The sequence below is a fragment of the Saccopteryx leptura genome, chromosome 5, assembly GCF_036850995.1.
Source record: "Saccopteryx leptura isolate mSacLep1 chromosome 5, mSacLep1_pri_phased_curated, whole genome shotgun sequence".
NCBI classification, from domain to species: domain Eukaryota; kingdom Metazoa; phylum Chordata; class Mammalia; order Chiroptera; family Emballonuridae; genus Saccopteryx; species Saccopteryx leptura.
In genome coordinates this window covers 204,421,416-204,447,559 of record NC_089507.1, presented here as the reverse complement: position 1 = coordinate 204,447,559, position 26,144 = coordinate 204,421,416, and the positions used below count along the sequence as shown (strand labels likewise).

At 46.9% G+C, this 26,144-nt stretch overlaps 1 protein-coding gene and 1 pseudogene across 2 annotated transcripts; one reads left to right on the top strand and one right to left on the bottom strand.

The window, feature by feature from the left end:
• Positions 1 to 4,021: 4,021 nt before the first annotated feature.
• On the bottom strand, positions 4,022 to 4,393 carry LOC136406121 (26S proteasome complex subunit SEM1 pseudogene; annotated as a pseudogene).
• A 10,053-nt stretch (positions 4,394 to 14,446) lies between these two features.
• On the top strand, positions 14,447 to 25,764 carry CD40 (CD40 molecule). Of its 2 annotated transcripts, none has more exons than XM_066385947.1 (9): positions 14,447 to 14,565; positions 18,420 to 18,498; positions 18,837 to 18,962; positions 19,647 to 19,793; positions 20,158 to 20,251; positions 22,788 to 22,849; positions 24,442 to 24,531; positions 24,641 to 24,669; positions 25,189 to 25,764. In XM_066385947.1, the coding sequence occupies exons 1-9, from the start codon at positions 14,515 to 14,517 to the stop codon at positions 25,348 to 25,350; spliced, it is 840 nt and encodes a 279-aa protein (XP_066242044.1). In that variant the 5' UTR covers positions 14,447 to 14,514; the 3' UTR covers positions 25,351 to 25,764. The 2 variants fall into 2 exon arrangements, with proteins under 2 accessions (XP_066242044.1, XP_066242043.1); XM_066385946.1 differs by having other exon boundaries at positions 24,442 to 24,543.
• Positions 25,765 to 26,144: the final 380 nt, after the last annotated feature.

The following is a 26,144-nucleotide window of genomic DNA, read 5'->3' as shown; positions in this document are numbered from 1 at the left end:
GTAGGCTCTTTTATTAGGAAATGCCTCCGACTCCATGGGGTATAGTTTTTCTCCTTGTGCAAGTAAAAATGGTGGCTGTGGAATTTGAACACTAGTAGAAGTCAGATTTCTGTGTTCACTTCTTCACTGATTTTCTCACCTAGTGGAATGTTTATACACACCATCTACTTACTGGCTAGGCAGTATCATGAGCAAAATGCACACCCATCTCTGCCATCTTGGAGATTACTTTATAATAGAGAGATAAAATTAGGTCAATAATCATACTTGAGTGTGTAATTGCAAATAGGTAAACACTTGAAGGAAAGAACTAGGATTCACTCTACTCTCTGGTTTTTCCTAATAATAGTGCAATGCCTATGGGCAGATACACTTGGCCTTCAGGTCCTTACCATAATTCATCATGGCACCTGGGAGGAAGGTTAGGGACTTCTCTTCAAATTTTTCTTTTACTTTCCCCCAGGTTGTTTGGTTCACTCACTGTAGGTGAGAATTTTCAGGATTTGTGGATTCACCTGCTTTCCTGGTATATATCCTGTGGGACAGTTTAAGAACCACATGTGAGCCCTGGCCAGTTCCAATAGAGCATCGCACCGATAAGCTAAGATTGTGGGTTCCATTGGGTCAGGGCACAGGCATATACAAGAATCAACCACTAAATGCATAAATAAATGGAACAAGTTGATATTTCTCTCTCTCTAAATTCAAAATAAATTTAAAGAAAATCACACAATTCAGTTCAGAATCTTTTTTTTTCCCCTTGGTCACGCCTTTTTTGGTACTTATGCCATAGTTATAAACTTCCTGTCATTTAGTTCAGTTGACTGATTCTCTTAATTTTTTATATCTTTATATATTATAACTTTAAAGTTATTTTTTCATTAGCTATACAGGGACAGAGATTCTGTGACCCAAAATCACCTTGCTATCATGATCCACCCAGAAGTTTCACATGATCTCATTTACTCTCATAACAATCTCATGAGGTAGATACTATATAATTTAAACTTAAAAATTTTATTAACATTTTAAACATACATTAAAGTACATAAAAATATTATACAGGCCCTGGCCGGTTGGCTCAGTGGTAGAGCGTCGGCCTGGCGTGCAGAAGTCCTGGGTTCGATTCCTGGCCAGGGCACACAGGAGAAGCGCCCATCTGCTTCTCCACCCCTCCGCCTCTCCTTCCTCTCTGCTTCTCTCTTCCCCTCCTACAGCTGAGGCTCCATTGGAGCAAAGATGGCCCGGGCGCTGGGGATGGCTCCTTGGCCTCTCTGCCCCAGGCGCTAGAGTGGCTCTGGTCGCAACAGAGTGATGCCCCGGAGGGGCAGAGCATCGCCCCCTGGTGGGCAGAGCGTCGCCCCTGGTGGGCATGCCGGGTGGATCCCGGTCGGGCGCATGCGGGAGTCTGTCTGACTGTCTCTCCCCGTTTCCAGCTTCAGAAAAATACAAAAAATACACACACAAAAATATTATACATACCTTTATATTCAACACTAAGGCTCTCCTCCCATCTCCATCTCCTCCCTTCCCAGAGATAATCACCCTCCTGAAATACATTCCAGTGTATATTTTGTACTTTTATTATAAAGGTATATATATCTCTCCCCAATTGTATACTATGGTTTAATGTGTTTAGATATATTTTATGTATATTTTCACAATTTCCTTTTATTTTTTAACTGTACTAGCTTTCAAGATTAAACTGTGTTGAAACAAATAACTAGCTTTAGTAGTTCTCAAAGTGTGCTCCTTGGACCAATAAGCCCCATCAATAATATCTGAGAACTTGTTAGAAATGCAAAATTTCAGCCCCATCCAAGACCCACTGAATCAGAAATTCTAGGGGCAGGACCCAGCATTTTTTTTTTTATCAAGTCCTTCTGGTAATTTGATACACCAGAAAGTTTCAGATTACCTCTTAATCTGTGACAGCTGAGGATAAAGGGGTGCTAAATATGTTATAAACCTGGAGTTCATGAACTTGCATGGGAAACATTTACTTCCTTATTTTCATTTACCTCTAACAGAAATTAAGCCTTTCTTTTCATTATGAACATAGGCAGCAAACATTAGTATTAGCGGTACTACTAGTAATACAATGGAACAGTAGTTTTATATTGCCTCCAATAGAACATACAGATATTTCAAATCACAACACAGTCACTGCAGATGTCTTGAATTATCATTTGCACTTATCATTACTTTGAAATTACAGAAATTTTAGACTTGCCACTAGGTCTTATTATTATTTAATCCATTAGTAAAGAAGCACACACAGTGCTATAGCACACATTTATCTTTTTTAATATTTTGATGACTATATTACAATATAATTGCCTTTCTTTGTAGCTTTATCATATTTTATACATTTGCAAGCATTATTCCCAGCAGGGTCCATAGATTTCTCTAGATGTTCAGAGGAGTTTATAGTATTAAAAACAAGAATTCTGTTCTAAAGAAAGTAGTCAACAGCTAGGATGAGAAGCTCTCCTCAGGGCATATTAAGAGGTGACTGTTTTCTTTGAGTCAGTCACAGTCTTATTTAATCTAACACTCTGTTACTATATCCATTTTATAGATGAGAAAAATGAGGCCCAGAGAGATGGGCAAATTACCTGAGGTCACAGAGAAGTATACTAGTGGTGGAATCCATGATTTTTAATGACTTGAGTATCCTGCTTCCCATATAAATCCTTCAAAGTAAGTATCGGTACCCCATTTCTCCATTTAACAGATGAGGAAACTGAGACTCAAAGAGGATGTTATTGTTATTTTTTCACAGTTAAGTAATATAGTCAGGGCTTAATCATGGCTGTCAGGCTTCAAAGCCCATGAGTCCCATTGTGCCCAGTGGAATTAATTAAAGGTACCGTGGAAATGTAGACTTGGGGCAAAGCTGATGGTTGAGCGGATATATGACTCAGGGAGAGCTTTCCATCTGGCTATCAGGATTTGAATGGAAAGCAATTCCTACTATTACTGCCTTGGCTGTGGGGTTACGGAGTGTGCAGGGAGCATCTTCGTGGATGTGCAATACACAGCAGCATCTGGAAAACTCCGTTAGCTACTATTGTCTAGACAGAGAGTTAAAAGTAGGAAGCAAGAGATAAAAAAAGACACAAGTAGGAAATTGTGTATGGGGCTCATGCTGAAACAGAAAGAACCATTATTCTGAAATCATTAATGATGAACCTTGTAGGATCAAAGTAGTCTTGTGACCTGTAAATCTAACGAAATGAAAATGAGGTAATGGTATGTTTTATAACCACTGAGGTTCTGAGAAGCTGGAAATTATCTCAGCATGAATACTAGAAAGGAAGAGGGAACAATGGGAGCCATCTAGAAAAGGATCTTTATTCAGCTTTATTTATAGCAGATATTCGTCTTGTCTTTCAACATGGGGAGCACAGAGGAGTTGTTTCACCTTGCTGGGTGGTGTATAAAAGACAACGGTTGTCACAGTTTCTAATGTTTCCTTCCACTGAACCAAGCTAGTACAAAGGAGGTAAAGGAGAGTGCTATGAAGAGAGGACTGAATAGCTGGGACTAGGAGAGGAGACAGAGGAAAGAGGGAATAGGGGGAGAAGACAAGAACTAAGAGATTCTTCCTGCCATCATTCAACCCTGTTCTCCAGACCTGAGCTGTCTAATATGGCAGCCACTAGCTATATGTGACTATTTACACTTATTATAAGCAAATAAAATATAAAATCCACTTCCTCCATTGCACTAACCAAATTTCAAGTGTGTAATGGGCACATGTAGTTAGTGGCTATCATATTGGATGGTTGTCATCATAGAAAGTTCTATTGGACAGCACTGATAACCATCTAATTCCACCTATAAGTCCAAGAGTATTCAAAGTCTAGGACAAGTGGAACCCTATGACTGTAATATTCTCGGCCCATGGGAAGACAGAAAAGAGTCTTCTGAAATGGTGTCCCAGGTTCCCGTATGACCTTACATGAGCTACTTGTGCTCTCTGGGACCTAGTTTTCTTTATTTTTCTTTTTTTAGATCAAAACATTTATTTTTTGTGTGTTACAAAAGCAAAAATAAAGTCAAGCGGATAATGGAATAAACATTTTTTTTAAGTGCCCCATCCTGGATTCTCTGTCCTAGAATTTAGCAAGCAGTTCAAGTTTAGGTTACTTCAACACTTCTTCGGGATGCTATGAGCTCTCCATTTTATAACCATGTTTCTCTAGTTCAGCTCGTAACTGATTGGAGAAGTCATCCTCTACATTGTCATCATCCCAATTATCCTCCCAGACATGTGCATCTTCATCTTCATCTAAACCAGTCCAGTCTTCTGCAGGGAACTCCTCGAACTCGTCGTCCTCTTCCAAGAACCCCAGGTCTACTGGCTGCTTCTTCTCTGACATCGCAACTCTCCCTAGTTTTCTAATATTAATAAATGATATCACTTTTTAGTGGATTGCATAATTAACTTAATCCCTATAATAATAACCATGTGAGTTATTAGGCCCATGTTACAGAGGAGGAACCAGAGATTAAGAACATATGTGCTCAAGGCTATACAGGAGCAGAACTGAATTTTAGATCCAGACCTCTAACTGCAGAGGCCACCCTCCTACCCACTGAGCTACACTGCCTCCTGTTGTTAGTTCCTCATTTGTAAATTAAGGTGTCTTAGTTGGAGTCTCCAAGAAACAGAAACTGAGACAGGATTTGAGTGCAACTAGTTTATTTCAGAGGTGATCCCAGCAAGCAACTAAAAGGGAGTGGGGAAGTGAAACAAGGAGGGGAAAGAAGTCATTACAGGTTAACGAGCAGGTTACATGGTGGGCAACCAGGATTTAACCTTGACGAGAGAGATGATGTAGAACAGACACCTCCAGGTTAGTCCATTTAAGGGATAAGTGAACTGGTTTTTTGTTGTTGTTGTTTTTAACAATTTCTTGTCAGTCATTGGTAGAATGCTGATCCCATGGGCATTAACTCTGGCACTTCTGCCCCCCTCAGAGTTAAACATGCTCTTGTGTCCATTAAAGCTCCCTCTCCCAATATAAAGTCACTTGGAATAGGGACAGGAATAGTAAATTACAAAAGGTATGAGAGTGGGTCCCAACAAGGGGCTACATAGGAGATTGGACTAAGTTCTCTTTCTACACTAACAAACTAATGGCTAGTGGCACTTAGTATTAGGTCTTTTTTTTTTTTTCAATTTTTTTCAATTTTTTTTACAGAGACAGAGAGAGAGTCAGAGAGAAGGATAGATAGGGACAGACAGACAGAAACAGAGAGAGATGAGAAGCATCAATCATCAGTTTTTCGTTGTGACATCTTAATTGTCCATTGATTGCTTTCTCATATGTGCCTTGATCGTGGGTGGGCGTTCAGCAGACCGAGTAACCCCTTGCTCGAGCCAGTGACCTTGGGTCCAAGCTGGTGAGCTTTTGCTCAAACCAGATGAGCCTGCGCTCAAGCTGGTGACCTGGGGGTCTCGAACCTGGGTCTTCTGCATCCCAGTCCGACGCTCTATCCACTGCACCACCGCCTGGTCAGGCTAGTATTAGGTCTTTTTACATCATAAAATCCGAGACCATAATTATTAACAGTCTGCCAGAAAATGTGGACAGGAGAAACTGGAGATACAATTAGACATCTGAGCTGATTTTCAATATGAATGACAAAATAAAGGTTAATATCATCGTCATACAAAGAGCTCTTCATTAAGACTAGGACCTTGTCTAGTCAATGGTATAATGCCACCACATAGTAAGTGCTCAGTGAGTGCTTGCTGAATGAGTATATGAATAAATTAAATTGATAAGAAAAAGATAATTCAGTACAAAATAGACAAAGTTATCCCATGGAAGAGGAAATCCAAATGGTTAAGCATTTGATAGAATATTCAATTTTTCACTAATAGGGAAAATGTAAATTAAAGCAAAAATAAGTTATGTCTCTTCATCAAATTGTCAAATATTTTTTTAAAGATTTTTTTTACTTTATTTATTTATTTTTAGAGAGGAGAGAGACAGAGAGGGAGAGAGAGGAGAGAGAGACAGAGAGAGAAAAGGGGGGAGGAGCTGGAAGCATCAACTCCCATATGTGCCTTGACCAGGCAAGCCCAGGGTTTTGAACCGGCGACCTCAGCATTTCCAGGTCGACGCTTTATCCACTGCGCCACCACAGGTCAGGCCAAATTGTCAAATATTAACATGAATGATAGCATCTAGTGATGGAGAGAATGCAAACTAAAGGTCCTTTTATATACGAGTATTTCCCAAGTTTCTCTTTTGGAAACTATTTTGAAAATATCCATTACATTTACATGTACATTGCCTTTACAATATATATACATATCCACAAATTCCACTTCTAGAAATCTACTCTACAGAAATAGAAGCGCAAATGCCTAAGGATATGTGTTATTACAGCATGCTTCGTAGTGGTTAAAACTTGGATGCAGGCAGAGTATAGAGCAACAGAAGAATGGTTGAATCAATTGTGACAAATTCATATGGTGAAATATTACACAGTTATTAAAAAATAATGTGTCAGATCTGTGTCTACTGACCTGGAATGATTTCCACAATATATATCATAATTAAGTGAGAAAAGTGATTACAAAGAAATTATAGAGATTCATTTTCTTATGAAATGAACAATGAAATAGGTACATGGATACCTACCTGTCAGGCTGTTATGGGGAGGGAGGTAGAAAGATAAAGAAAAAAAAAGGTATTTACAAAAGTGGCAATAATGCCTATAGTGTAATGTTAGAATGTAAAACAGGAAATATATCTATTTCCATGAGAAGAAAAATCTGAAGGTATATATGGACAAGGACAAAAAAGTGACATGCACAAAAGAAAACATCGATTTAATTTGGGGATGGGACCATGGACAATTTTTTTGGTGTGTAATAAAACTTTTGTTTCATACACCTTGAGCAGGAAAGGTTTATTCACTATGCTTTGACTGTATGAAAAAATGCAGAATTCTATCTCTTGATTGCGATTCACAAACTTCATACATATATATGTATTTTTCCATTAATTCACTGAGAAGTTAACTTCTTATCTTCTCATAAGTCTTTCCTCAGGGTTTGGCATTTTTAAAGCAATCAGACTTTACTTTTGAAGTTATTTCCCCTATATTATTGGGCTGGGAGAATATCTCCTTCCTTTAGTTCTGTAGTCTGGTGTATGGCCAAACTTAGGAGGAGGATGGAGAAAAGTACTACCCTATATAGATAATTGCACCTTGTGGTAAGTGTTCTGAAGGAATATAGCAGTGCAAATGAATTGTTTTGGCTGCTTAGCAACTGATCATGCCCCTTACTTGGGGGTGGGGGAGTACAGACTCACCAAAGAGGCTAAGAGGGTCGATAGTTCTTCCCACCTCCTGGCAGCCAGAATATAGGGTGTAAGCCAAGTGTGGTTACTCTGATGTTCCTTCCCAAGACTTTGAACCTTGAGGGAATGACGCTAAAGTTCCAGGTCAGTGAGAGATTGCATTAGTTATGTATTTCTATGTGAGAAATTAGCCCCAAACTGAGTGACTTGAAATAACAGCATCTGTTACTTCCCAGTTCCTATGGGTCGGGAATCCAGGAGCAGCTCAGTTATGGGGTTTTGATTAGGGGTCTGTCACAGGACTGCAGTCAAAGTGGCAGCGGCAGCACAGGCTGTGGTCATCTGAGGCTTCACTGGAGCTGGAGGATCCACTCCTAATGCCTAGAAGCTCACAGTGTGGGCTTCTCTGAAGACTGAATGTCCATATAACATGGCAACTGGCTTCTCCAGAGGGCCTTATGGGCAGGATGGTGGGGGGAGAGAGAGAGAAGGAGGAAGAAAGAAGAGGGAGGACGGAAGGGGAGAGAGAGAATATGTGACAGAGCACATAAGAATGAAGCCTCAGGCCCTGGCCGGTTGGCTCAGTGGTAGAGTGTCGGCCTGGCGTGCGGAAGTCCCGGGTTCGATTCCCGGCCAGGGCACAAAGGAGAGGCGCCCATCTGCCTCTTCACCCCTCCCCCTCTCCTTCCTCTCTGTCTCTCTCTTCCCCTCCCGCAGCCAAGGCTCCATTGGAGCAAAAGATGGCCCGGGCGCTGGGGATGGCTCCTTGGCCTCTGCCCAGGCGCTAGAGTGGCTCTGGACGTGACAGAGCGACGCCCGGGATGGGCAGAGCATTGCCCCCTGGTGGGCGTGCCGGGTGGATCCCGGTCGGGCGCATGCGGGAGTCTGTCTGACTGCCTCCCCGTTTCCAGCTTCAGGAAAAAAAAAAAAAAAAAAAAAAAAAGGCGTTCTAGTCCTGGTCAAGTAGTGCAGTTGGTTGGAGTATTATCCCCATACACCAAAGTTACAGGTTTGATCTCCAGTCAGGGCACCATTTAAAAAAACAAACAAACAAAAACAAACAAACAAACAAAAAAAAGAATGAAGCCTCAGTAGTTTATAACCTAATCTTGGAAGTGACATATTATCACGCCTCTGGGTTGCCATAGTTCGCACAGACCAACCCTGGTGTGACAGAGGGGGACCACACAAGGCTGCAAAGATCAGGAGGTGGGCTCACTGGGGGCCCTCTTGGAGGTTGGCTAGCACAGAGTTGGTTCGTAAGACTTGTTCAGTAGCAAGGTCTTGTCTATGTCCCACATCCTGTGGTTCCGGCCTGAGCTTGATTCTTCCGCCTTCCTTTCAGTTCTATGAACCTCCTGATCCTTTCGAATGATGTTCTCGTCTATGTATTTAAATTCAGCAGCTCTGTCTTTTCTTGCTTGCGATGACAACTTTGACTAGAACAGGAACTATGAGAGAGGACAGCAGTGGGGTAAGTGGGTTGGTAGTGGAGGAACTCATGTTAGATACGGTGGTCCAGGAGGGCCTCTTTGAGGAGGTGCCACTTGCCGGGAGATCTGAATGGTGAGGGAGTCAGTGGAGAAAGAGTGGGAAAAGAGGCATTGTAGACAGAGGGAGCAGCACAGACAAAGGCTCTGAGGCGGGAACCAAGAGGCCAGATGGTTAGAGTGTATCAAGCAAGTGGGTGAGTGGAAGGAGAGGTCAGTAGAAACCAGGGATCATGAAGGATCTTAAGGCCATGGCAAAGAATTTGGATCACCCTCTTCCCACCAAAGCCATCTCTTATTCTAGACATCAGAGCCCCCCAAAACTGAGGACCAGGTCCAAGGTCTCCTTCTCTAGAATCAGGGTCAACCAACTCATGATTAGGTCATGACCAGGATAAGGATCTATATTTTGTTAGATCTGACACATTTGTTTATTTGTCTTATTTTTTTCTATCTGTTTTGCTGCCTTTTTGGTTTCCTTAATTTCTGGTTGGGTTATTTCCTTAATTTCTTAGTTCCTTCTGATAAATTCCAACCCAACTCTGCTGAGCTGAAGGGAAAGTTTTTGTCCACAGTTGGGTCCAGAAATCCCAGCTAGAGAGCCTGGTTACCTGGTGGAGACTGCGAATGAGCAGGTAGATTTTTATGGATCTCTCTGGTCTCATATAGTTCCACCATCACTCAACAAAGAGTTGTTCAGCATCCAGTATGTTCCTTGGCCCTTTGTGGGCATCAGGCTACAAAGATCCTCCTTTCCAGAGATTAAGGTAGGTATGAGGGATGGCCCAGTCCAAAGGTTATTGAGTGAAGTTCCCCATTACTTAGGAGTTTGCACTATGGCCCATGGTCAAAGCCAACTGGTCCTACGTACCCTGTATTGTAAATGGGAGACTTTCCCGCCAAGGTTTGCTAAAGGGGGCAGAATTGGTCCTCTACCCCTTAGCCAAAATATCACTTTCTTTTTCCTTACCCATTTAATAATCCTGGAGAGGGAAGGGTTCTCTGGTCTTATTGAGGATTATGTTATGTTGGAAGACAATTCTCCTCACTTTAATTGGGTCTCTCACGGAGACTGAGGGGGTGACTGTAAGAGAGGATGCTGTTCGCTATTGGGGGTCTACTTGGTAATGGACTTGCTGATGTCCCCCTGTGCTTACCTGAGCAGGGAAGAAAAGAGGTAGAGAGAAGGGTCACTGTGGGGCAGCTGGCCAGGATGCGTGAGTTCTCTGGGTCAAGTGGACCGTGCAGTAGTTAGCCAGGCTTTCTGATATCCCACCAAGCAGTCTGACTGCTGAGAAAGAAGGTCTCCCCAGTGGCAAGAGCCTTAGTGGTGGGGCAAGGAAGGAGAGCTCAAGTCTGAGCTGGATGCCCCCCGTCAGAGAAATATGCAGTGGGGAAGCCCCCAAGAAACTTACTCACATGCTGCATGGGAAACCACGTGTGGACACTTGCCACTCAGGCATGGCTGGGGGAACAGTGTTGACCAAGAGGGAGAGAGCTATTGCAGAGGGTTATTCTCACTCCATCCTCTCAATATGAATAAGGGGGAGGATGCTGGGGCGTGTCTCCCAATCTGGCCATGTCCCCCTCCCCCTTTATCCAAGCAGGCTGGGACCTGGCTCAAGTCAGTCCCTGGATGAGTAAGGGAGAAGATAAAATGAGATTTAAATTGAGTTTGAGAATAAAGCTTTCAAAGATGGAGCTTTAACGACAGAAAGTGATCCAAAAGTAATGCAATCTGCCCAAGATGTTATTAAGGGATGGAAAAGGGAGATTCAACACAGCAGGGCTGAGGGCCAAGATTAGGTGGCAAAAGCTTCATTATTATGCCCCACCGAGTTGAGTTGCCTCAGTACACTGGTTTCATGAGTAAACAGAATAATTGAAATACAGTGTAGTAGGGCGGGAGTGTGGCATAGGTGAGCAGCCACAGGGTTATGAGAGGGCACAGGGAGGCAGGTGTGCAAACTGCATTGGCTGTTGGAGAGGGCTTTCCGCAGGAGGGGCACCTGAACTGAGCCTTGAAGGATGAGAAGGAGTTGGTCCAATAAAAGCGGGGGGTGGAGAAGAGTTTTCCAGGCAGAGGTGACGGCACAGTCTGGAGCAGCAAGCTGAAGGTAGGAGGTACAGTTAGACATGCATACCAGGAAGTCCATGGCCTTGGGCCCTGTGAACTGAAGGAGCGAGGGCTCTGGGAAGTTGTTTCAAACCTAGGAAAAACACAGTGGGGTTTGCATATTAGAACCATCTGGCACACTTCTCACCCATTCACCAGGCCCCATGACTCCCAACTCCCTCACAAAGGCCATTTTCTCTGTGATTCCAAAGCCCTGGGACCCCACTCTCCTCTTGCCCTTTGTCCTACTCCCATCACTGAACCTTTTCATAGTTCTCCTCTTTGCTGGGACTCTGAAATATTGCTCCCCTCCCCCATAAATCATCTCTTCTCTTTCCTCCTCCAACAGACTCTTCCTAGTCCAAGAAGATTGTCTGCCTCCTCTGGGTCTGTGCCTGCTAGCACGTGTTTCCTCGAGATATGTGTATACCAAAATATCTCCCTTTCATCCTATCTGGTCTTCGCCCCATGGGGCAACCCGAAGGCTACTATTTATTCTTTCACACATTAATTTAAGCTGCTTTAATTGCTGCTCTGATATGTTTTATATAATATAATTAATGTTTTAATTCTGTGTACTTGCTTCCCAAGGCAGTTTTGTGAAAGGCCCAATTTTGAAATCAAGTAAATAAAGAATAAGTAATGGCTGAAGTTATTATAGTAACGCCTTGTTACTCCCCCCCCCCCCCCCCCCCGGCCAAGGGATTAGAACTGTGCTTGTTTTTTCAAAGTGGCTTAAAAAGGGAAAGAATATATATATTTTTTATTTTTTATTTTTTTCTGAAGCTGGAAACTGGGAGGCAGGCAGACAGACCGGGATCCACCTGGTACGCCCACCAGAGGGCAATGCTCTGCCCATCCGGGGTGTCGCTCTGTTGCGACCAGAACCACTCTAGCGCCTGGGGCAGAGGCCATGGAGCCATCCCCAGTGCCCAGGCCAACTTTGCTCCAATGGAGCCTTTGCTGTGGGAGGGGAAGAGAGAGACAGAGAGGAAGGAGAGGAGGAAGGGTGGAGAAGCAGATGGGCGCCTCTCCTGTGTGCTCTGGCCGGGAATCGAACCTGGGACTTCCGCACGCCAGGCCGATGCTCTACCACTGAGCCAACCGGCCAGGGCCAAAAGGAAAAGAATATTTTAATGATCTCTTCATCTTGGGCCAGTTTGGGTGGCTTTCCTGAAGTCCCCTGGATGCTGATTTCAGGTATGGCTCCATTGTTGGCATCTGACCTCCAGCTTGAGGTCTGTGTTGCACCTGTCTGCTCTGCAGCTCCTGCCTCCACTTCCTTCTTTTTTTTTTTTAATTTTTTTTATTTATTCATATTTTTAGAGAGGGAGAGACAGAGAAAGAGAGAGAGAGGAGAGACAGAGAGAGAGAAGGGGGGAGGAGCTGGAAGCATCAACTCCCATATGTGCCTTGACCAGGGTTTCGAAACGGCGACCTCAGCATTTCCAGGTCGACTCTTTATCCACTGCGCCACCACAGGTCAGGCTCCACTTCCTTCTTGATGGAGGCTGTGATTAGAATAAGTTACTCACTCATTCATTCAGCAACTGTGAATTGGTATTTTACTATATGCCCAGGACTGAGATGGGTTCAGTCCTGTCCTCAAGGACCTCACAGTCAAATGTGGCCAGGCAGATGAAGTTATAGCTCAGTACGCTAAAGCTGTGAGAACCCGGGGGAGGGGGAAAGGTGGGCAGAGTATCTACCTGTGTCTCAGGGAGTTAAGAGGAGATTTAAGAGCAGGTAAAATTTAAATTGGTTCCAGGAAGGAGAAGGGGAGGAAGAAAACAGTAAGACACAATAAGAAAAACAGTAAGGAAACACAATTGTGTGTTTGGAACATTGGGAGGTGAGCATGGCTGAAGCCAGTATGCATGGGAGAACAGGGCAGGGAGTGAGTGGGAGGTTGGGGCTTAGTGGAGAAAGGCTTGCTCTGCAAGGAAAAGTTTGGACTATCCTGAGGGTATAGGGGAGCCCATTGAAGTTTTTAAAAAGTGGCGTGTCCCAGTTAGATTAGATCTGATGTTAATAAAGGGAACTGCAGTATAAATGAGAGAGAGAGAGAGAGAGAGAGAGATTATTAGAGTTGCCTGGCACATAGTAGGAGCTCAACTATATATATATATATATATATATATATATATATAATTTTAAAGATTATAAAATATTTATTTATTTTGGAGAGGAGAGAGAGAGAGAGAGAGAGAGAGAGAAGAGAGGGGGAGGAGCAGGAAGCTTCAACTCCCATATGTGTCTTGACCAGGCAAGCCCAGGCCTTGAATCGGCAACCTCAGCATGCCAGGTTGGTGCTTTAGCCACTGCGCCACCACAGGTCAGGCCTCAACAATATTTTTTGAATGAGGGTGGCTTTGGGGACATCCCAGGTGAAAGATGATGGGCCTCTGAATTAGGGTAGTGGCAGAGATGATGGAAAAGGAGGGGGGGGGTGGATTCCAGAGGTAGAATCTGGAGGGCCCTTTGCATCAGAATCCAGGAGGATGGGGTTAGCAGACCCCTCCTCTCCCACCCTCCCAGCTCTGCACACCCTAGCCTTTTGGCCTGGCCCAGAAATCTAGAGTTTGGAAGGTCATCACCCCAACCACTGTCTAGTTCAATTTTCATTGGCGGGGGCGGGCGGGGGGGGGGATTGCATCCAGGGGAACTCCATCCATCAGAAGCAGAGCCTAGACTGGAACCCAGGAACCCAAGTGTTTGCTGCGCACTGCAGAGCAGAGTGCTAACACTGGTTCAAGAATGGCCTGGAGGGTCAGAACTGGGGAAATGTAGGCACAGGGTGTATGAATTTCTGTAGAACAAGAGGGTCCGAGTCTCCTAAGATTCTGAAGGGGTCCTATGATCTCACGAAAGGCTGTCTAGGTGCTTAGAGACAGATGGAAACTGGATGGAATAGAATCTGGTGGGGGACATGCATGGATGGATGGATGGATGGATGGATGAGGGGATGAGGAGTCTGGGACGCTGGGCACACACGAGGGAATTTCCTTTGAAAGAGAGCGGAACTGTAAGTTGGGAAACTCTTTTCCTTGAAACGCCTCCCCAGCCCGCCTCCCCACACCCCAGCTGAGGTCTTCCCGTTTTCTGGGATGGGGGGACTTCCTCCGGCCTCTCTACCTGCGATGGGGACGCTTTCGGTTCTGCTGGGATTTCCGGAGGTGGCAGGGGAGAACCGTGGGAGTCCCTGTGGTGTCTTTTCAGCACCAGTGGGGATCTCTCTTCCCTTCCTTCGCCCCTTGGGAAGCCAGCTGGCTCCTTCCTCTGTGCAGCTGGGCCTTTGTAGTCCCAGAAGCTAAGGAGGAAGAGCTCTCACTGGGACCCTCCACCCTGCTTTCCCAGCGAACCCCTAAACTCCCAGGGGAATTAGACTGCAGGGACTGTCCTATGGGGAAATCCCAGAGCAGCGCTTCGCCGGAACTCCGCCTTCCCTAGCGAGCCTGGCCGCTATTGGCCCCCTGAGGCCACGCCCCCTTTATGGGCGAGGCCACGGGTTCGGGCCGGGGTGTTACTAGAGACCCCAGCCCGACCGCTCCTTCCGCCGCCTGCTTTTTACCTCGCCATGGTTCGTCTGCCTCTGCGCTGTCTCCTTTTGGGCTGTTTGTTGACCATCGTGAGTTAAGTTTTCGCTGCGACCCTACGGGGGAGTTTGGGATTTCAGATAGGGGACTGGGAAGAGAAGCAATACTTCGGGGAAGGGACCTTCCTACCTGATTTTGTTGGGGAAAGAAGGGAGGGTGGATGGAAGCCAGGTAAGGTACCCCGGGGTCCTAGCTGAATGAGGTGGGCTGCCTCTCTCTCCTCCCAGGTTGGGGTTCCAGGTAGCCCACAGAGGGTGCGAAGTCGGGGGGCACTGCAGGAAACGTGTCTAGACAGCGTGGAGGGGGTTAGACTTTGGGGACCCCCAAGCCTTCATCTGCTCAGAAGTCTGGCGTCTGGGTTTGCTTCCGAGGCTGGCCACACAGAAGTGAGAAGGGAGACAGGCCAAGGGAAGCGTCGGGTCTGGCTGGTTTCCTGTCCCTTTTCATGTGTGGACAGATGCCAGCCTCTGAGCGTGGTTATCATCTCCTTGCCAGTTGGGGCTGCCTTCTTACAGGGCATCACAGGGGGTGATCCAAACGAGGAGGAATACTCAAGGCTATGTCTCTGTAGCCTGAATTTAAGATGATGGGACCTCCTGGGGAGATGAACAGTTCATGAGACTTAAGAAAATGTTTCACCGGATACCAGAAGAGCTCAGATATGCCCCATCAAGCGTATCTCCGGGATTTTCAGAAGCCCACACTTGTCTCACTTTTTGTTTAAATGTATTTTTGTAGTTCCTCATTTTGGAGGCTGGGAACCCCCCAAGTACCTTTACCTTCTCATCCCAAACCCTCTCGCCTCTCCCTGATTTCAAGGACTGTAGTTCCTGGCACATGAAACCTGAGCAGGAATGACCCATGGAGTGGATAGCAAGGGAAGAGTCAGTGGGGAAGCTTTGGTCCCAGGACTTTCATTTTCACTCTAAGCACAAGCTCTTAGGGAGAGAGGAGGCAGAAGGAGGGTGGAGCTGGAAATAGGAGCGTTCTTATAGGCAGCAGTGGAGGAAGAGCCAGGGGAAGGAGGGTGAAGGGTTGTTTGGACTTCTCAAGAGCGTACTCACAATTTTGGCTCTAGGTAGAGACTGGGTTGTGACAACAATAATAGCAGCTGCTATTTATTGAGAGCTTCCTGTGTGTCAGATTCCGAGGAAAATTCTTTTCATGTGTTCTCCATCTGATTTCTGTTAACTTCCCATTATACAGAGGAGCGAACTGGGGCTCAGAGAGAGGAAATGTCTTGCCAAAATTCTCATAGGTAGGTGGAACCTGGATGTAAATCTTCATCTGCCTGGTTCCTGAGCCTGCCTCTCAGACGGTGAGAGTCTCCAAGCCTTGGTCCTGAACTCTTTTGTATCAGAAGGACTGAAGCTAAGGAGTGGGAACTGGGGGTTGGCACACGTGCAGAGAAGGAGCTGTATTTCTCCCGTGTTTGAAAATAGCATAAAAGATTTTCATTGCTCTGGGAGTGTGGTGGGAAGGTCCCCAGTGTTGCAGGGAGAAATTCACAGGATGAATGTTGTGATGCAATGGTAGGGGCAGCAGCTTTTTTTACTTCCTTCCCCATTTGGATAAGATGCATTTCTGTAAGTAATGTCTGAGTGAGAGCCACCAATTAAGCTGGCTCCTGGACAGCCGGCCAGTTAGCCAGAGTGCTAGGTATCCAAGCAGATACTCACATATGTATGATAATTAAAACTGCCGTTTAATGAGCACCTACTATGCTCTAGACCAGGGGTCCCCAAACTTTTTACACAGGGGGCCAGTTCACTGTCCCTCAGACCGTTGGAGGGCTGGACTATAAAAAAACTATGAACAAATCCCTAAGCACACTGCACATATCTTATTTTAAAGTAAAAAAATAAAATGGGAACAAATACAATATTTAAAATAAGAACAAGTAAATTTAAATCAACAATCTGACCAGTATTCAATAGGAACTATGGGCCTGCTTTTGGCTAATGAGATGGTCAGTGTCCAGTTCCATATTTGTCACTGCTGGCCATGCGCTTCCAGTGTCACTGGAAGTAGTACTGTATGTGAGCGACGCCGAGCTTTGTGGCTGACCACCAATGAAAGAGGTGCCTCTTCTGGAAGTGCGGTGGGGGCCGGATAAATGGCCTCAGGGTGCTGCATGCAGACCATGGGCCGTAGTTTGGGGACCCCTGCTCTAGACACAGTGCCAGGCCACATACATGTATTCTTTCTCATCCTCACAACCTAATCTGTAGGGCAAATATTATTACTCCCATTTTAGAGGCGTGGAAACTGAGCTTAGGAGAAGCAAAATGACTAGTAAGTGTTACAAAGTTAAGGTTGGAGCCTAAATCTGTTTGTCTCTCAAAGCTGCCTGTGCTCTTTTCACTGGCTGTTCCCAAAGTGTAGGATGATTGTAAGGGGCCCACCCACCCACAACTAAACAACAGAGATTCACTTTACGGTTCTGTTTAAAATCCTTCTGATTTTTTTTTTTTTAAGGAGGAAGTCTCTGGAGATAGAATATAGTTAATACCTCTCAAGCTCTTGCTAATCCTCCTTTTAAAACAAAAATTAAGAGCAGGCCTAGGGTGGGGGACTATTGGCAAGCATAGCAACCAGCTGGGATTTCATAACATTGTTTTGTTTCTGCCAAATTTATTTTTAGGCTTACCTTTTATTTATGACAAGTGAGACTGATTCTCCTCTCATGGCAATGATATAAGGTTTCCATTGAAAAGAAATGTATTTAATTTAATGAGAAGTAATTAATAGCATGGTTGGTACCGAGAGGTAGTACAAATGTGGGTGAAGACCAAGCTGATGGAGAGAGGGAAAGAGTATTGAGACCTGAATTCTCACTCAGAGTCTATCACTGTGAAACCCTGGGCAAGTGACAGCCTCCCCGGTCCTTAGTCTCACCATTTATAAAGTGAAAGAGTTAGACTTCATCTTCCCAGCTTCACAAAGTTCTTGGCATTTTGTGAGAAAGGGATCGGAGGGAGAAAATATGATGAGGCTTGGAGAGGGGCAGGGGTGGGCAGCAGAAGAATAGAAGGAAGAGGCCAGGTGCTAAATATAGCCCCAACCAGGACTAGGACCAGCTGCAGTCAGCCATTGTTAGGCCTCCAGGGGAGGCACTGAGGTCCTCACGTGCTTTTGTGAAGAGGAAAGACACAGGAGTCCAGCCAAAAGGAAGATCTGTTTAGTTTAGAGGCTATTCTGAGATTCCAGCACAATTGCTTTGTTAAATACCGGAATGATTCTCTGAGTGTTTTTACAATCAGCTGGCAGTTTAGTTAAAAACAGATACACTGCCCTGGCCGGTTGGCTCAGCGGTAGAGCGTCGGCCTGGCGTGCGGGGGACCCGGGTTCGATTCCAGGCCAGGGCACACAGGAGAAGCGCCCATTTGCTTCTCCACCCCCACCCCCTCCTTCCTCTCTGTCTCTCTCTTCCCCTCCTGCAGCCAAGGCTCCATTGGAGCAAAGATGGCCCGGGCGCTGGGGATGGCTCCTTGGCCTCTGCCCCAGGCGCTAGAGTGGCTCTGGTCACGGCAGAGCAACGCCCCGGAGGGGCAGAGCAACGCCCCGGAGGGGCAGAGCATTGCCCCCTGGTGGGCAGAGCGTCGCCCCTGGTGGGCGTGCCGGGTGGATCCCGGTCGGGCGCATGCGGGAGTCTGTCTGACTGTCTCTCCCCGTTTCCAGCTTCAGAAAAATACAAAAACAAACAAACAAACAAACAAAACAACAAAAAAAAAACCCCCAGATACACTAAATAACAGATAGGCTCCATTTTTCTGCTTTGGACTTCCATGTTCTAACCTCTGTCCTGTCTGGTTTTCACCTTCCTGCCAAGGAGACTACGGCAGAGATCTCAAGATCCCTTCAAATTGCCCAATTTTGTTTTTAGGTCCACCCAGAAACACCCAATGTGTGCAGAGAAAACCAATACCTAACAAAAGGCCAGTGCTGTAATATGTGCCCGCCAGGTGAGATGCCAACCTTCTAGCCCCAGAGTGGGACCCCTCTTGGTTTGCTGGCAGATGCAGGGCCCCAAAGTGTCATCTGTGAACTCGAGTCTTAAATGCCCCCTGGGATTTCCCATCCCTGCACTGCTGTCAGAATGTTCTGGGTCTTTCTCTGCCTACCCAGGACTAGGGTTCCTATATCTTCCATGTCTTCCCCCACCACCCCAACTGTGAAGGCTGGAAGGGTCTGATGCTGTCACCTTTGAACCCTCTGCCCTAAAGCCCAGCCTGATCAGTTTTTGGTAGGTGTCTAACTCATTGAATTGGTTGGAGCAGCCTCATTTCTTGATACCTTCCAGGAGAGAAACTGGTGAATGAATGCACGGAGTTTACTGAAACGGACTGCTCCCCTTGCAGTGAAGGCGAATTCCTGGAGACCTGGAACAGAGAGACACACTGTCATCAGCACAGATACTGCGACCCCAGTGCGTGGCTGCTGGGGGAGGGGTGCTCGGGAGCTGCGCTCACAGTCCAGCTCATTCTCCATAATGCAACCTTCTTTTTTTTTTTCTCTCTCTTTTTTCTGAAGCTGGAAACGGGGAGAGACAGTCAGACAGACTCCCGCATGTGCCCAACCGGGATCCACCCGGCACGCCCACCAGGGGCTACGCTCTGCCCACCAGGGGGCGTCGCTCTGTCGCGACCAGAGCCACTCTAGCGCCTGGGGCAGAGGCCAAGGAGCCATCCCCAGCGCCCGGGCCATCTTTGCTCCAATGGAGCCTTGGCTGCGGGAGGGGAAGAGAGAGAGAGGGAGGAAGGAGGGGGTGGTGGAGAAGCAAATGGGCGCTTCTCCTGTGTGCCCTGGCCGGGAATCGAACCCAGGTCCCCCGCACGCCAGGCCGACGCTCTACCGCTGAGCCAACCGGCCAGGGCCTTCTTCTTTTCTTTTTTTTTTTTTTTTTAATAGCCCTGGTCTGTTTTGATTGGTTGGAGTCTAGGTTGTACTGTTTTTTGTTTGTTCGTTTTATTGTACTGGTTGTTAAATAATTAATTGCTATTCCTACTTGGAAGAGGGTCTAAGAAAAAAAAAAAGAGCAGGAGGTATGAGGAGAGGGGCCCCAAGAGTAGCCAGCAAAGGGTTCCCATCCGTCCTGCCCATCTCTGCACAGACCTACGACTCCAGGTCAAGAGGGAGGGCACTTCGAAAACAGACAGGACTTGCATATGTGATGAAGGCCAGCACTGTGCCAGCAACCCGTGTGAAAGCTGCAGTCCACACAGCTCTTGTCCCCCTGGCTTCGGGGTCCAGCAGAGGGGTAAGTGGCCTGTCTGAGAATCAGCTCTAGAAGCAGGAGAGAGGGGCCAAGGGACAGAGGTGAGGGGCTGGACAATAGGCACGCGGCCCCGGGGGTGGAGGGAATGGAGACTGCAGCCCGCATCAGTATGTCCTCTACAGGGAGCAGAAAATGAACCTTTTTCATTCTGCCTCCTGCCATGGCATCTAACTTGGAGGTGGGGGCAGTGGGAGAAGCCTTCCTAGGGGCTGCAGCAGTTGGGGGAGGCCATATGCTGGGGGAAGTATGCTTAAAGCTGGAAGATCTTCCTGTCCTGCTTCTCAGTTCTTTTGAGAGCCAGACAGGTGGTCCACTGTGATGCTGAACGCCTCCTTCTCCCTCCCAGCTACAGAGGTTTCGGATACCATCTGCGAACCCTGCCCGGTCGGCTTCTTCTCCAACGTGTCATCTGCTCTTGAAAAGTGTCATCCTTGGACAAGGTAGAAGAACTCATCCCTTGTTCTTCCTGTCCCAGGAGGGACGTGGGATCTGCTTCCATTCTATCCGGCCACCTGCCCTTCAGCCCCGCCCCCCGGCCCCACACACACTCACACGCTGGTCAAACATCTAGAGTGACCTCATGGGCAAGCAACCAAGTGGGCACGTTCCCACATTTTCTGTTCTGCTTTCTCTTGGTAATAACAGATAGTGTTGATCTATCTCTCCGTCACAGTGAAACTCTGTTCTTAGGTACCTTGTGACACCTCTCCTGCTTTCCTCATACCTTTCCCTGCTCCCCCTTCCTCCTCCTTAGCTGATTTTTTAGGCCTTTGTTCTGCTGTATTCTTCAATCACCTCAACAGCCTCCCCGGACCATCTCGTCCATATTTGTGGCTTTAGCTACCATTTGTCTCAGGTGATTCCCAATCAACATCTCATCCAGATTTGTCTCCTGGGTCCCAGACTGTCATGTCTAACTGCCAAGGGGTACACCTCCATACAGGTGACCCACAGGCACCAAACGGGCTCACCTTCATTCTCCCCTCACCCTCTATGAAAGCCATCACCATGCCTCTGGGCGCTTGTTCTACGGTTCTCCACCCCCCCCCCCGCCCCCCACAACCCCAAATCAGTCACCAGCTCCTGTCCATCTTGCCTTCTAGACGTTTTGGGACTCCTTCTGACTATCTCAGTGCTGCCTTTAACTTGGACCTCGTCACCGTGGTCTGGATGACGCCTGACCCTCCTCACTGACCTCCCCTCCTCTATTCTCTCCTCTTCATCTGGTTCTCCATTTGCTCGCCAACGTGAGTCTTCTGCAGTTCACTTTGGACCACGGCACTTCGTGTTTAAAATGTTTCACAGCTCTCTGGGCCTTTAGAACAAAACTAGAACTCTTGCCTGACCTCTGACCTTCCAGCTCCAGTTCCTGACCTCTGTCTCCATCCTGGTACCTGCCCTCCTGCATCATTCTTCTGCCTGGAATACCCTCTAACACACACCCCACTGACTTGTTACATTTAATTTACAAAATGGGTAAAACAGGTACATGAGACAGAAGGCACAGAAGGGCCTGTAGTAATGTCTCCCTTCCCCCTTGTCCCTCAGCCACCCATTTCTCCCTGGAGGCAGCCACTGTCCCATGGATGTCTTTCCATAGAGAAATCTACAAACACGTACGCGCACACGTGCAAACACGTGTATTGTCCACACAAACTAGCATCTCATATACACTTGGTTATTTGTTTACTGTCCACCTTTCTCCAATAGATTGCAAACTTCTTAAATGTAGAGACCTGGCTTTTTTTTCCTTCCACTGATCCATCCCTTATGCCCAGGACAGTGCCTAGAACATAGTAGGTACTCAATTTTTACTGGTAAAAATGACTGGTGGCACATAGGGGCAGTAGAATTAGAGCACTAGGTTTCAACTTCATTGCAGCTTCGAAAGGGTGAGCCTTATGCAAGTGTGTGACCCTCATCTGTCTGAGCCTCAGCGTCCTCATTTGGAAAATGGGAATGACCTTTGTTTCATGAGGCTTGAGGAAAAGACATGTAGAAGTGTTTTATGAGCTCGTCAGCCTTTATAATGTCCTTTTCTGACCATTCTCCACCATTCCTCCTGGCACTGGGTCTTTTTCTCATATCTAGACTCCTGCAATGGCCTCCTGGCTGGCTGCTTTTCTGTAATTTCTCCTGTGAGCTCTCTGAGTCCTCTCACTATTTAAGCCATGTGATTGGATGCTGCTGTGACTCATCAGCTGAATCCGGTCCAAACCTTCCTGGCTGATTACCAGTGATCTGGTTCTAAAGACGCAATCTTCACTGGTTCTCCAACACCATCTGGCACGTCAGCCACCTAACCTCTGTATCATGTTGTCCTGCTTAGAGGGAATGTACCATTGCTCTAAATTTTACATCCTTTAGGGCCTGCTCAGATGTAACTTCCCCAGGGAAGTCTTTCTGGACGACCCTTAAACCAGACATTCTCAACTGAGCAATTTTGTCCTTCAGGGGACATTCGACAATATCTGGAGATGAGACTGGGAAGGGGAGCTACCACTTAAATCTAGTAGGTAAAAACCAGAGATGCTGCTAAACATCCTACGGTGCACAGGACAGCCCCCACTACAGAGAGTTATGTGACCTCCCCGTGTCAGTGGGGCCGAGGTTGAGAAACCCCGTGTTAAATGGAAGGGATCATCTCTCCATTTCAGCCACTGGGGATTTCATCTCTTCTTTGAGCAGTTCCCACTTCACTTTAGCCTACTTCACAGTGCTTGGCATTCATTAGAGACTCTTCTATTATCACCCCTTCAAGATGCGTAATAATCTTTTCTCTGCACTCATGAGTTCCATAGAAGCAGCGTTTGCATCATAACCAGCACCGGAGGGTGCAGATAATATGTGCTCAGTGAACCTAGACTTGTTGGTTGTTGATGGTCTCCCTCTGGGGTTGGAAATCTCATGGTTGGGGACACTTAATGTCTGTTTCTCTCTTTCTCACTCTGTGTGTGTGTGTGTGTGTGCACACAGCTGTGAGATCCAAGGCCTGGCGGAGCAGCGGGCAGGGACTAACAAGACTGATGTTCTCTGTGGTGAGTCCTGGAGCATGGGCTTTGGCGGCAGGCCAGGAAGGCAGGGAACTAAAGGGGGAGACTGAGGCACACAGAAACAATGGGTAGGAGGTGAAGTATAAAAAGAAGGCAGTTTGGAGTTGTGGCATCTCAGATTTGCCACTTACCTGTGCAGCTTGGGCAAGTCGTTTGCCCCCTCGAGCCTCAGTTTCTTCATCTGTAAAACGGGCTGAGAACAGCAGCTCCCTCAGGAGGCCGGGATGAGTGCCTGGCGTGGGTTCTTGCACTTTGGACGTGCTCCCTCAAAGCTCTGCTGCCACCCTGCACTTCAAGTAGCAGCACGGTGCGGCAGTTTCCTTGCAGGGCCTCAGTTTTGATTTCAGAATGAGGAGGTGGGCCTACCACACAGGTCACAGGCTCAAATAACCACAGGGGCTAGGGAGGTCATGTTAATGAGCGAAAAGGTCAGAGGTAAGAAAAATGCACTCTGTTTGCTTTTTCTTACTGTTCCTTTTCCTACTGGCAGGGTTGGGACTGCAGTGAAGTGAGTGAGGCCCTTGCCTTAGGCATGGGATTTAAAAGGGCGCCAGAAAAATGCAGTCATCAGGATAAATAACACTTTTTATTTATGCAGTATTTTAAAAAGAATCAAAATTAACCCAAAATATAAATTCCAAATGAACAAAATGTAATTTTTTTTTATTGATTTGAGAGGGAGAGAAATGGCGGGGGGGAGGGCAGAAATATCAAATTGTAGTAAGTAGTTGTGTTTGGTATGTGCCTTGACCTTGATGGGGCAAGCCTGGGGTTTCGAACCAGCCACCTCAACGCTTCAGGTCGATGCTTTATCCACTGCACCACCACAGGCCAGGCTCAAATTTTCACTAAGGACACGATCCAACCCTGCACTTGCACGACCCTGCCTGACTTGCCTCAGCCTAATCCTGGCTCTGGTTCCAATACAACTTTATTGAAAAAGCAGGCAGCCAGCCTGCAGGTCATAGTTTGATGATTTGATTTTTCAAAACATGACATTAAAATACTACTTATCTTGATTGCTGTGTTCTTTGGTGCCCCTTAAATTTTGTCCGGAGGGGTATGCCTTCCCCTAGTCTTTGCCCTGCCCCTTGGTCTTTCTTTCATTTTCCCAGTTTGGAATGGAGACTTAGATACAAGAAATTCTTTAATTTCCCCTCCATTCTTCTATAACAAAGGCAACAGTGCAGACATAAACGATGCTGGACCTCGGCCATTGGGCAGAGAGTAGGGAGGGGTGGGGAGTGCGGTGAGTGGTAGAGACAGCTACCACCACCCAGTCCTGGCTGGTGAGTGCCAGCTGGGACTGCTGGCCCGCTGGGTCTGGGTCTTCCAAATTTCTAAGAGACCAGAGACCTAGATTTTAAATATGCAATCTCCCCAAATTAAAATGTTTTAAAAAAATTGAAAAATACGCTGGTCATACTAAAGACATCTGCTGGCCACATTTTACCAAGGCTTCCTGTTTGAGAGCTCTGTTGTGGTTGAGCTCAGGTAGGAAGGATTTTAGAGTCTGCCAAGGCGCAGCAGCTGCAGGCGTGGGGTGGGAGCCATCGCTGAAGCCTCGCTTTCTCCAGGTGGGGTCCGGAATCGGATGAGAGCCCTGGTGGTGATCCCCATCGTTACGGCGGTCCTGTTTATTGTTATGTTGGTGTTTGCCTGTACCAGTGAGTCCACAGGTGGGGAGGTGATGCAGGAGGCAGGGAGGGGGAGGAGGTAAAGTAGAACTGGCTACCTGTTTCCTGATCTGGCCTCACGAATATTTTTTCTCCCAAGGAAAAATGGCCAAGAAGGCAGGCGATAAGGTAGGTCACCCCTGGGAACCGGCTCTGAGTTTTGGCAAACTGGAAAGAAGATTGACTCATTGTTACCTATATGGCAGTAAAACTGATTTAGGGTCTGCCCCCCGGGCCAGTGGGGTGGTAGGAGGGCTGGCTACCCCACTTCTGTCCCCATCCTTATGCCCCAGTGTCTCCCCACCCCCTCAGTGCCAACCTTTGTCATTCTCAAAGCTCATCTCCCCACAGAGCTGCCCCAGCACCATTGTCAAAATCAATGGTGTCATTTGCTGTCCTTTTCTGCCATTCAATATATGGGGAACCACTTTGGGGCCTTGGTTCAGGGCCCATGGGCCAGACTGGAGGGATAGCCGTCTGAACCCACTGGAAGCTTCTCGGCACCGGCAGTGTGGCCAGCAGGGGGCAGGAGGCACCCATGGAATCCGCTGGATATGGGAAAAGGGAGGGGGCTTGGGGAGGATCCCCTTCGAGGGAAGGGTTCTTTAGAGGTGTTTCTAAGGGTAACTTCACCCCTTGGTCCCCCAGGTCTTCTACGTTCAGAAAAAAGGGCAAGATCCTGTGGAGACTGAGGAGGACCCTCCTGGCCCCCGCTCTATGGCTCCGGTGCAGGAAACCTTAGTTGGGTGCCAGCCGGTCACGCAGGAGGATGGCAAAGAGAGCCGCATCTCGGTGCAGGAGAGACAGTGAGCTGTGTGTGCTCAGGAGCGTGGCAGCGTGGACAAAGTGCGCATGGCCGGGGAGCCCGGAGCTGCAGCTGCGACACGAGAGGGGGGCACTGGTGCCGGGCACAGCCCCCTGTGCCTGCACCCTGCGGCTCAGAAACAGTTCACCTCGGGAAACTCCCACTCAGCCTGGAGCCCATTCGATCTCCCAAGCTTGCTTTTAAAGATGGAGGCAAAACTTTGGAGGGAGGCATATGGTAATACCATCAAAGCCTCCAACCCAGCAGTTCAGTGGCCAGAGATGCATCATGGTGGGTTGTATGAGCCCAAGGGGGCATCTACATGAACATCACTGCCGTGTTGTTTGTGACAGTGAACAACTGGAAGCCACTTAATGTCCATCAACAGGGGACTGGCTAAATAAAATTATAATATATTTATGCAACAGGATCTCAACAACACTGTGATGGAAAAAAAAAAAAGCAGGTTGCAGAATGATGGGAATGGAAAAAAAAAATTTTTTTAAAGCACATTCCCCCAAACAAAATGATCTATTACCTGTGGGTATGTGTATAAACACAATATACGTGTATATGTAGGTATAACAAAGGTTCTAGAAGGAGACAGAAAATGCACAGCTCGAAGACTTGTAATGTCAGGGTTGAGGAAGAAGGTTCTGAAGGGGGGTTGGTAAGAGAAGATTTGACTTTCCCATAAGGCATTTTTTTTTCTCCTAAAAGGAGAGTGAATTCACATTCTGCCTATGTAATTAAAAAGTCATCAAACATATAAAAAGAAAAATGGGGGTGGACATGCTGG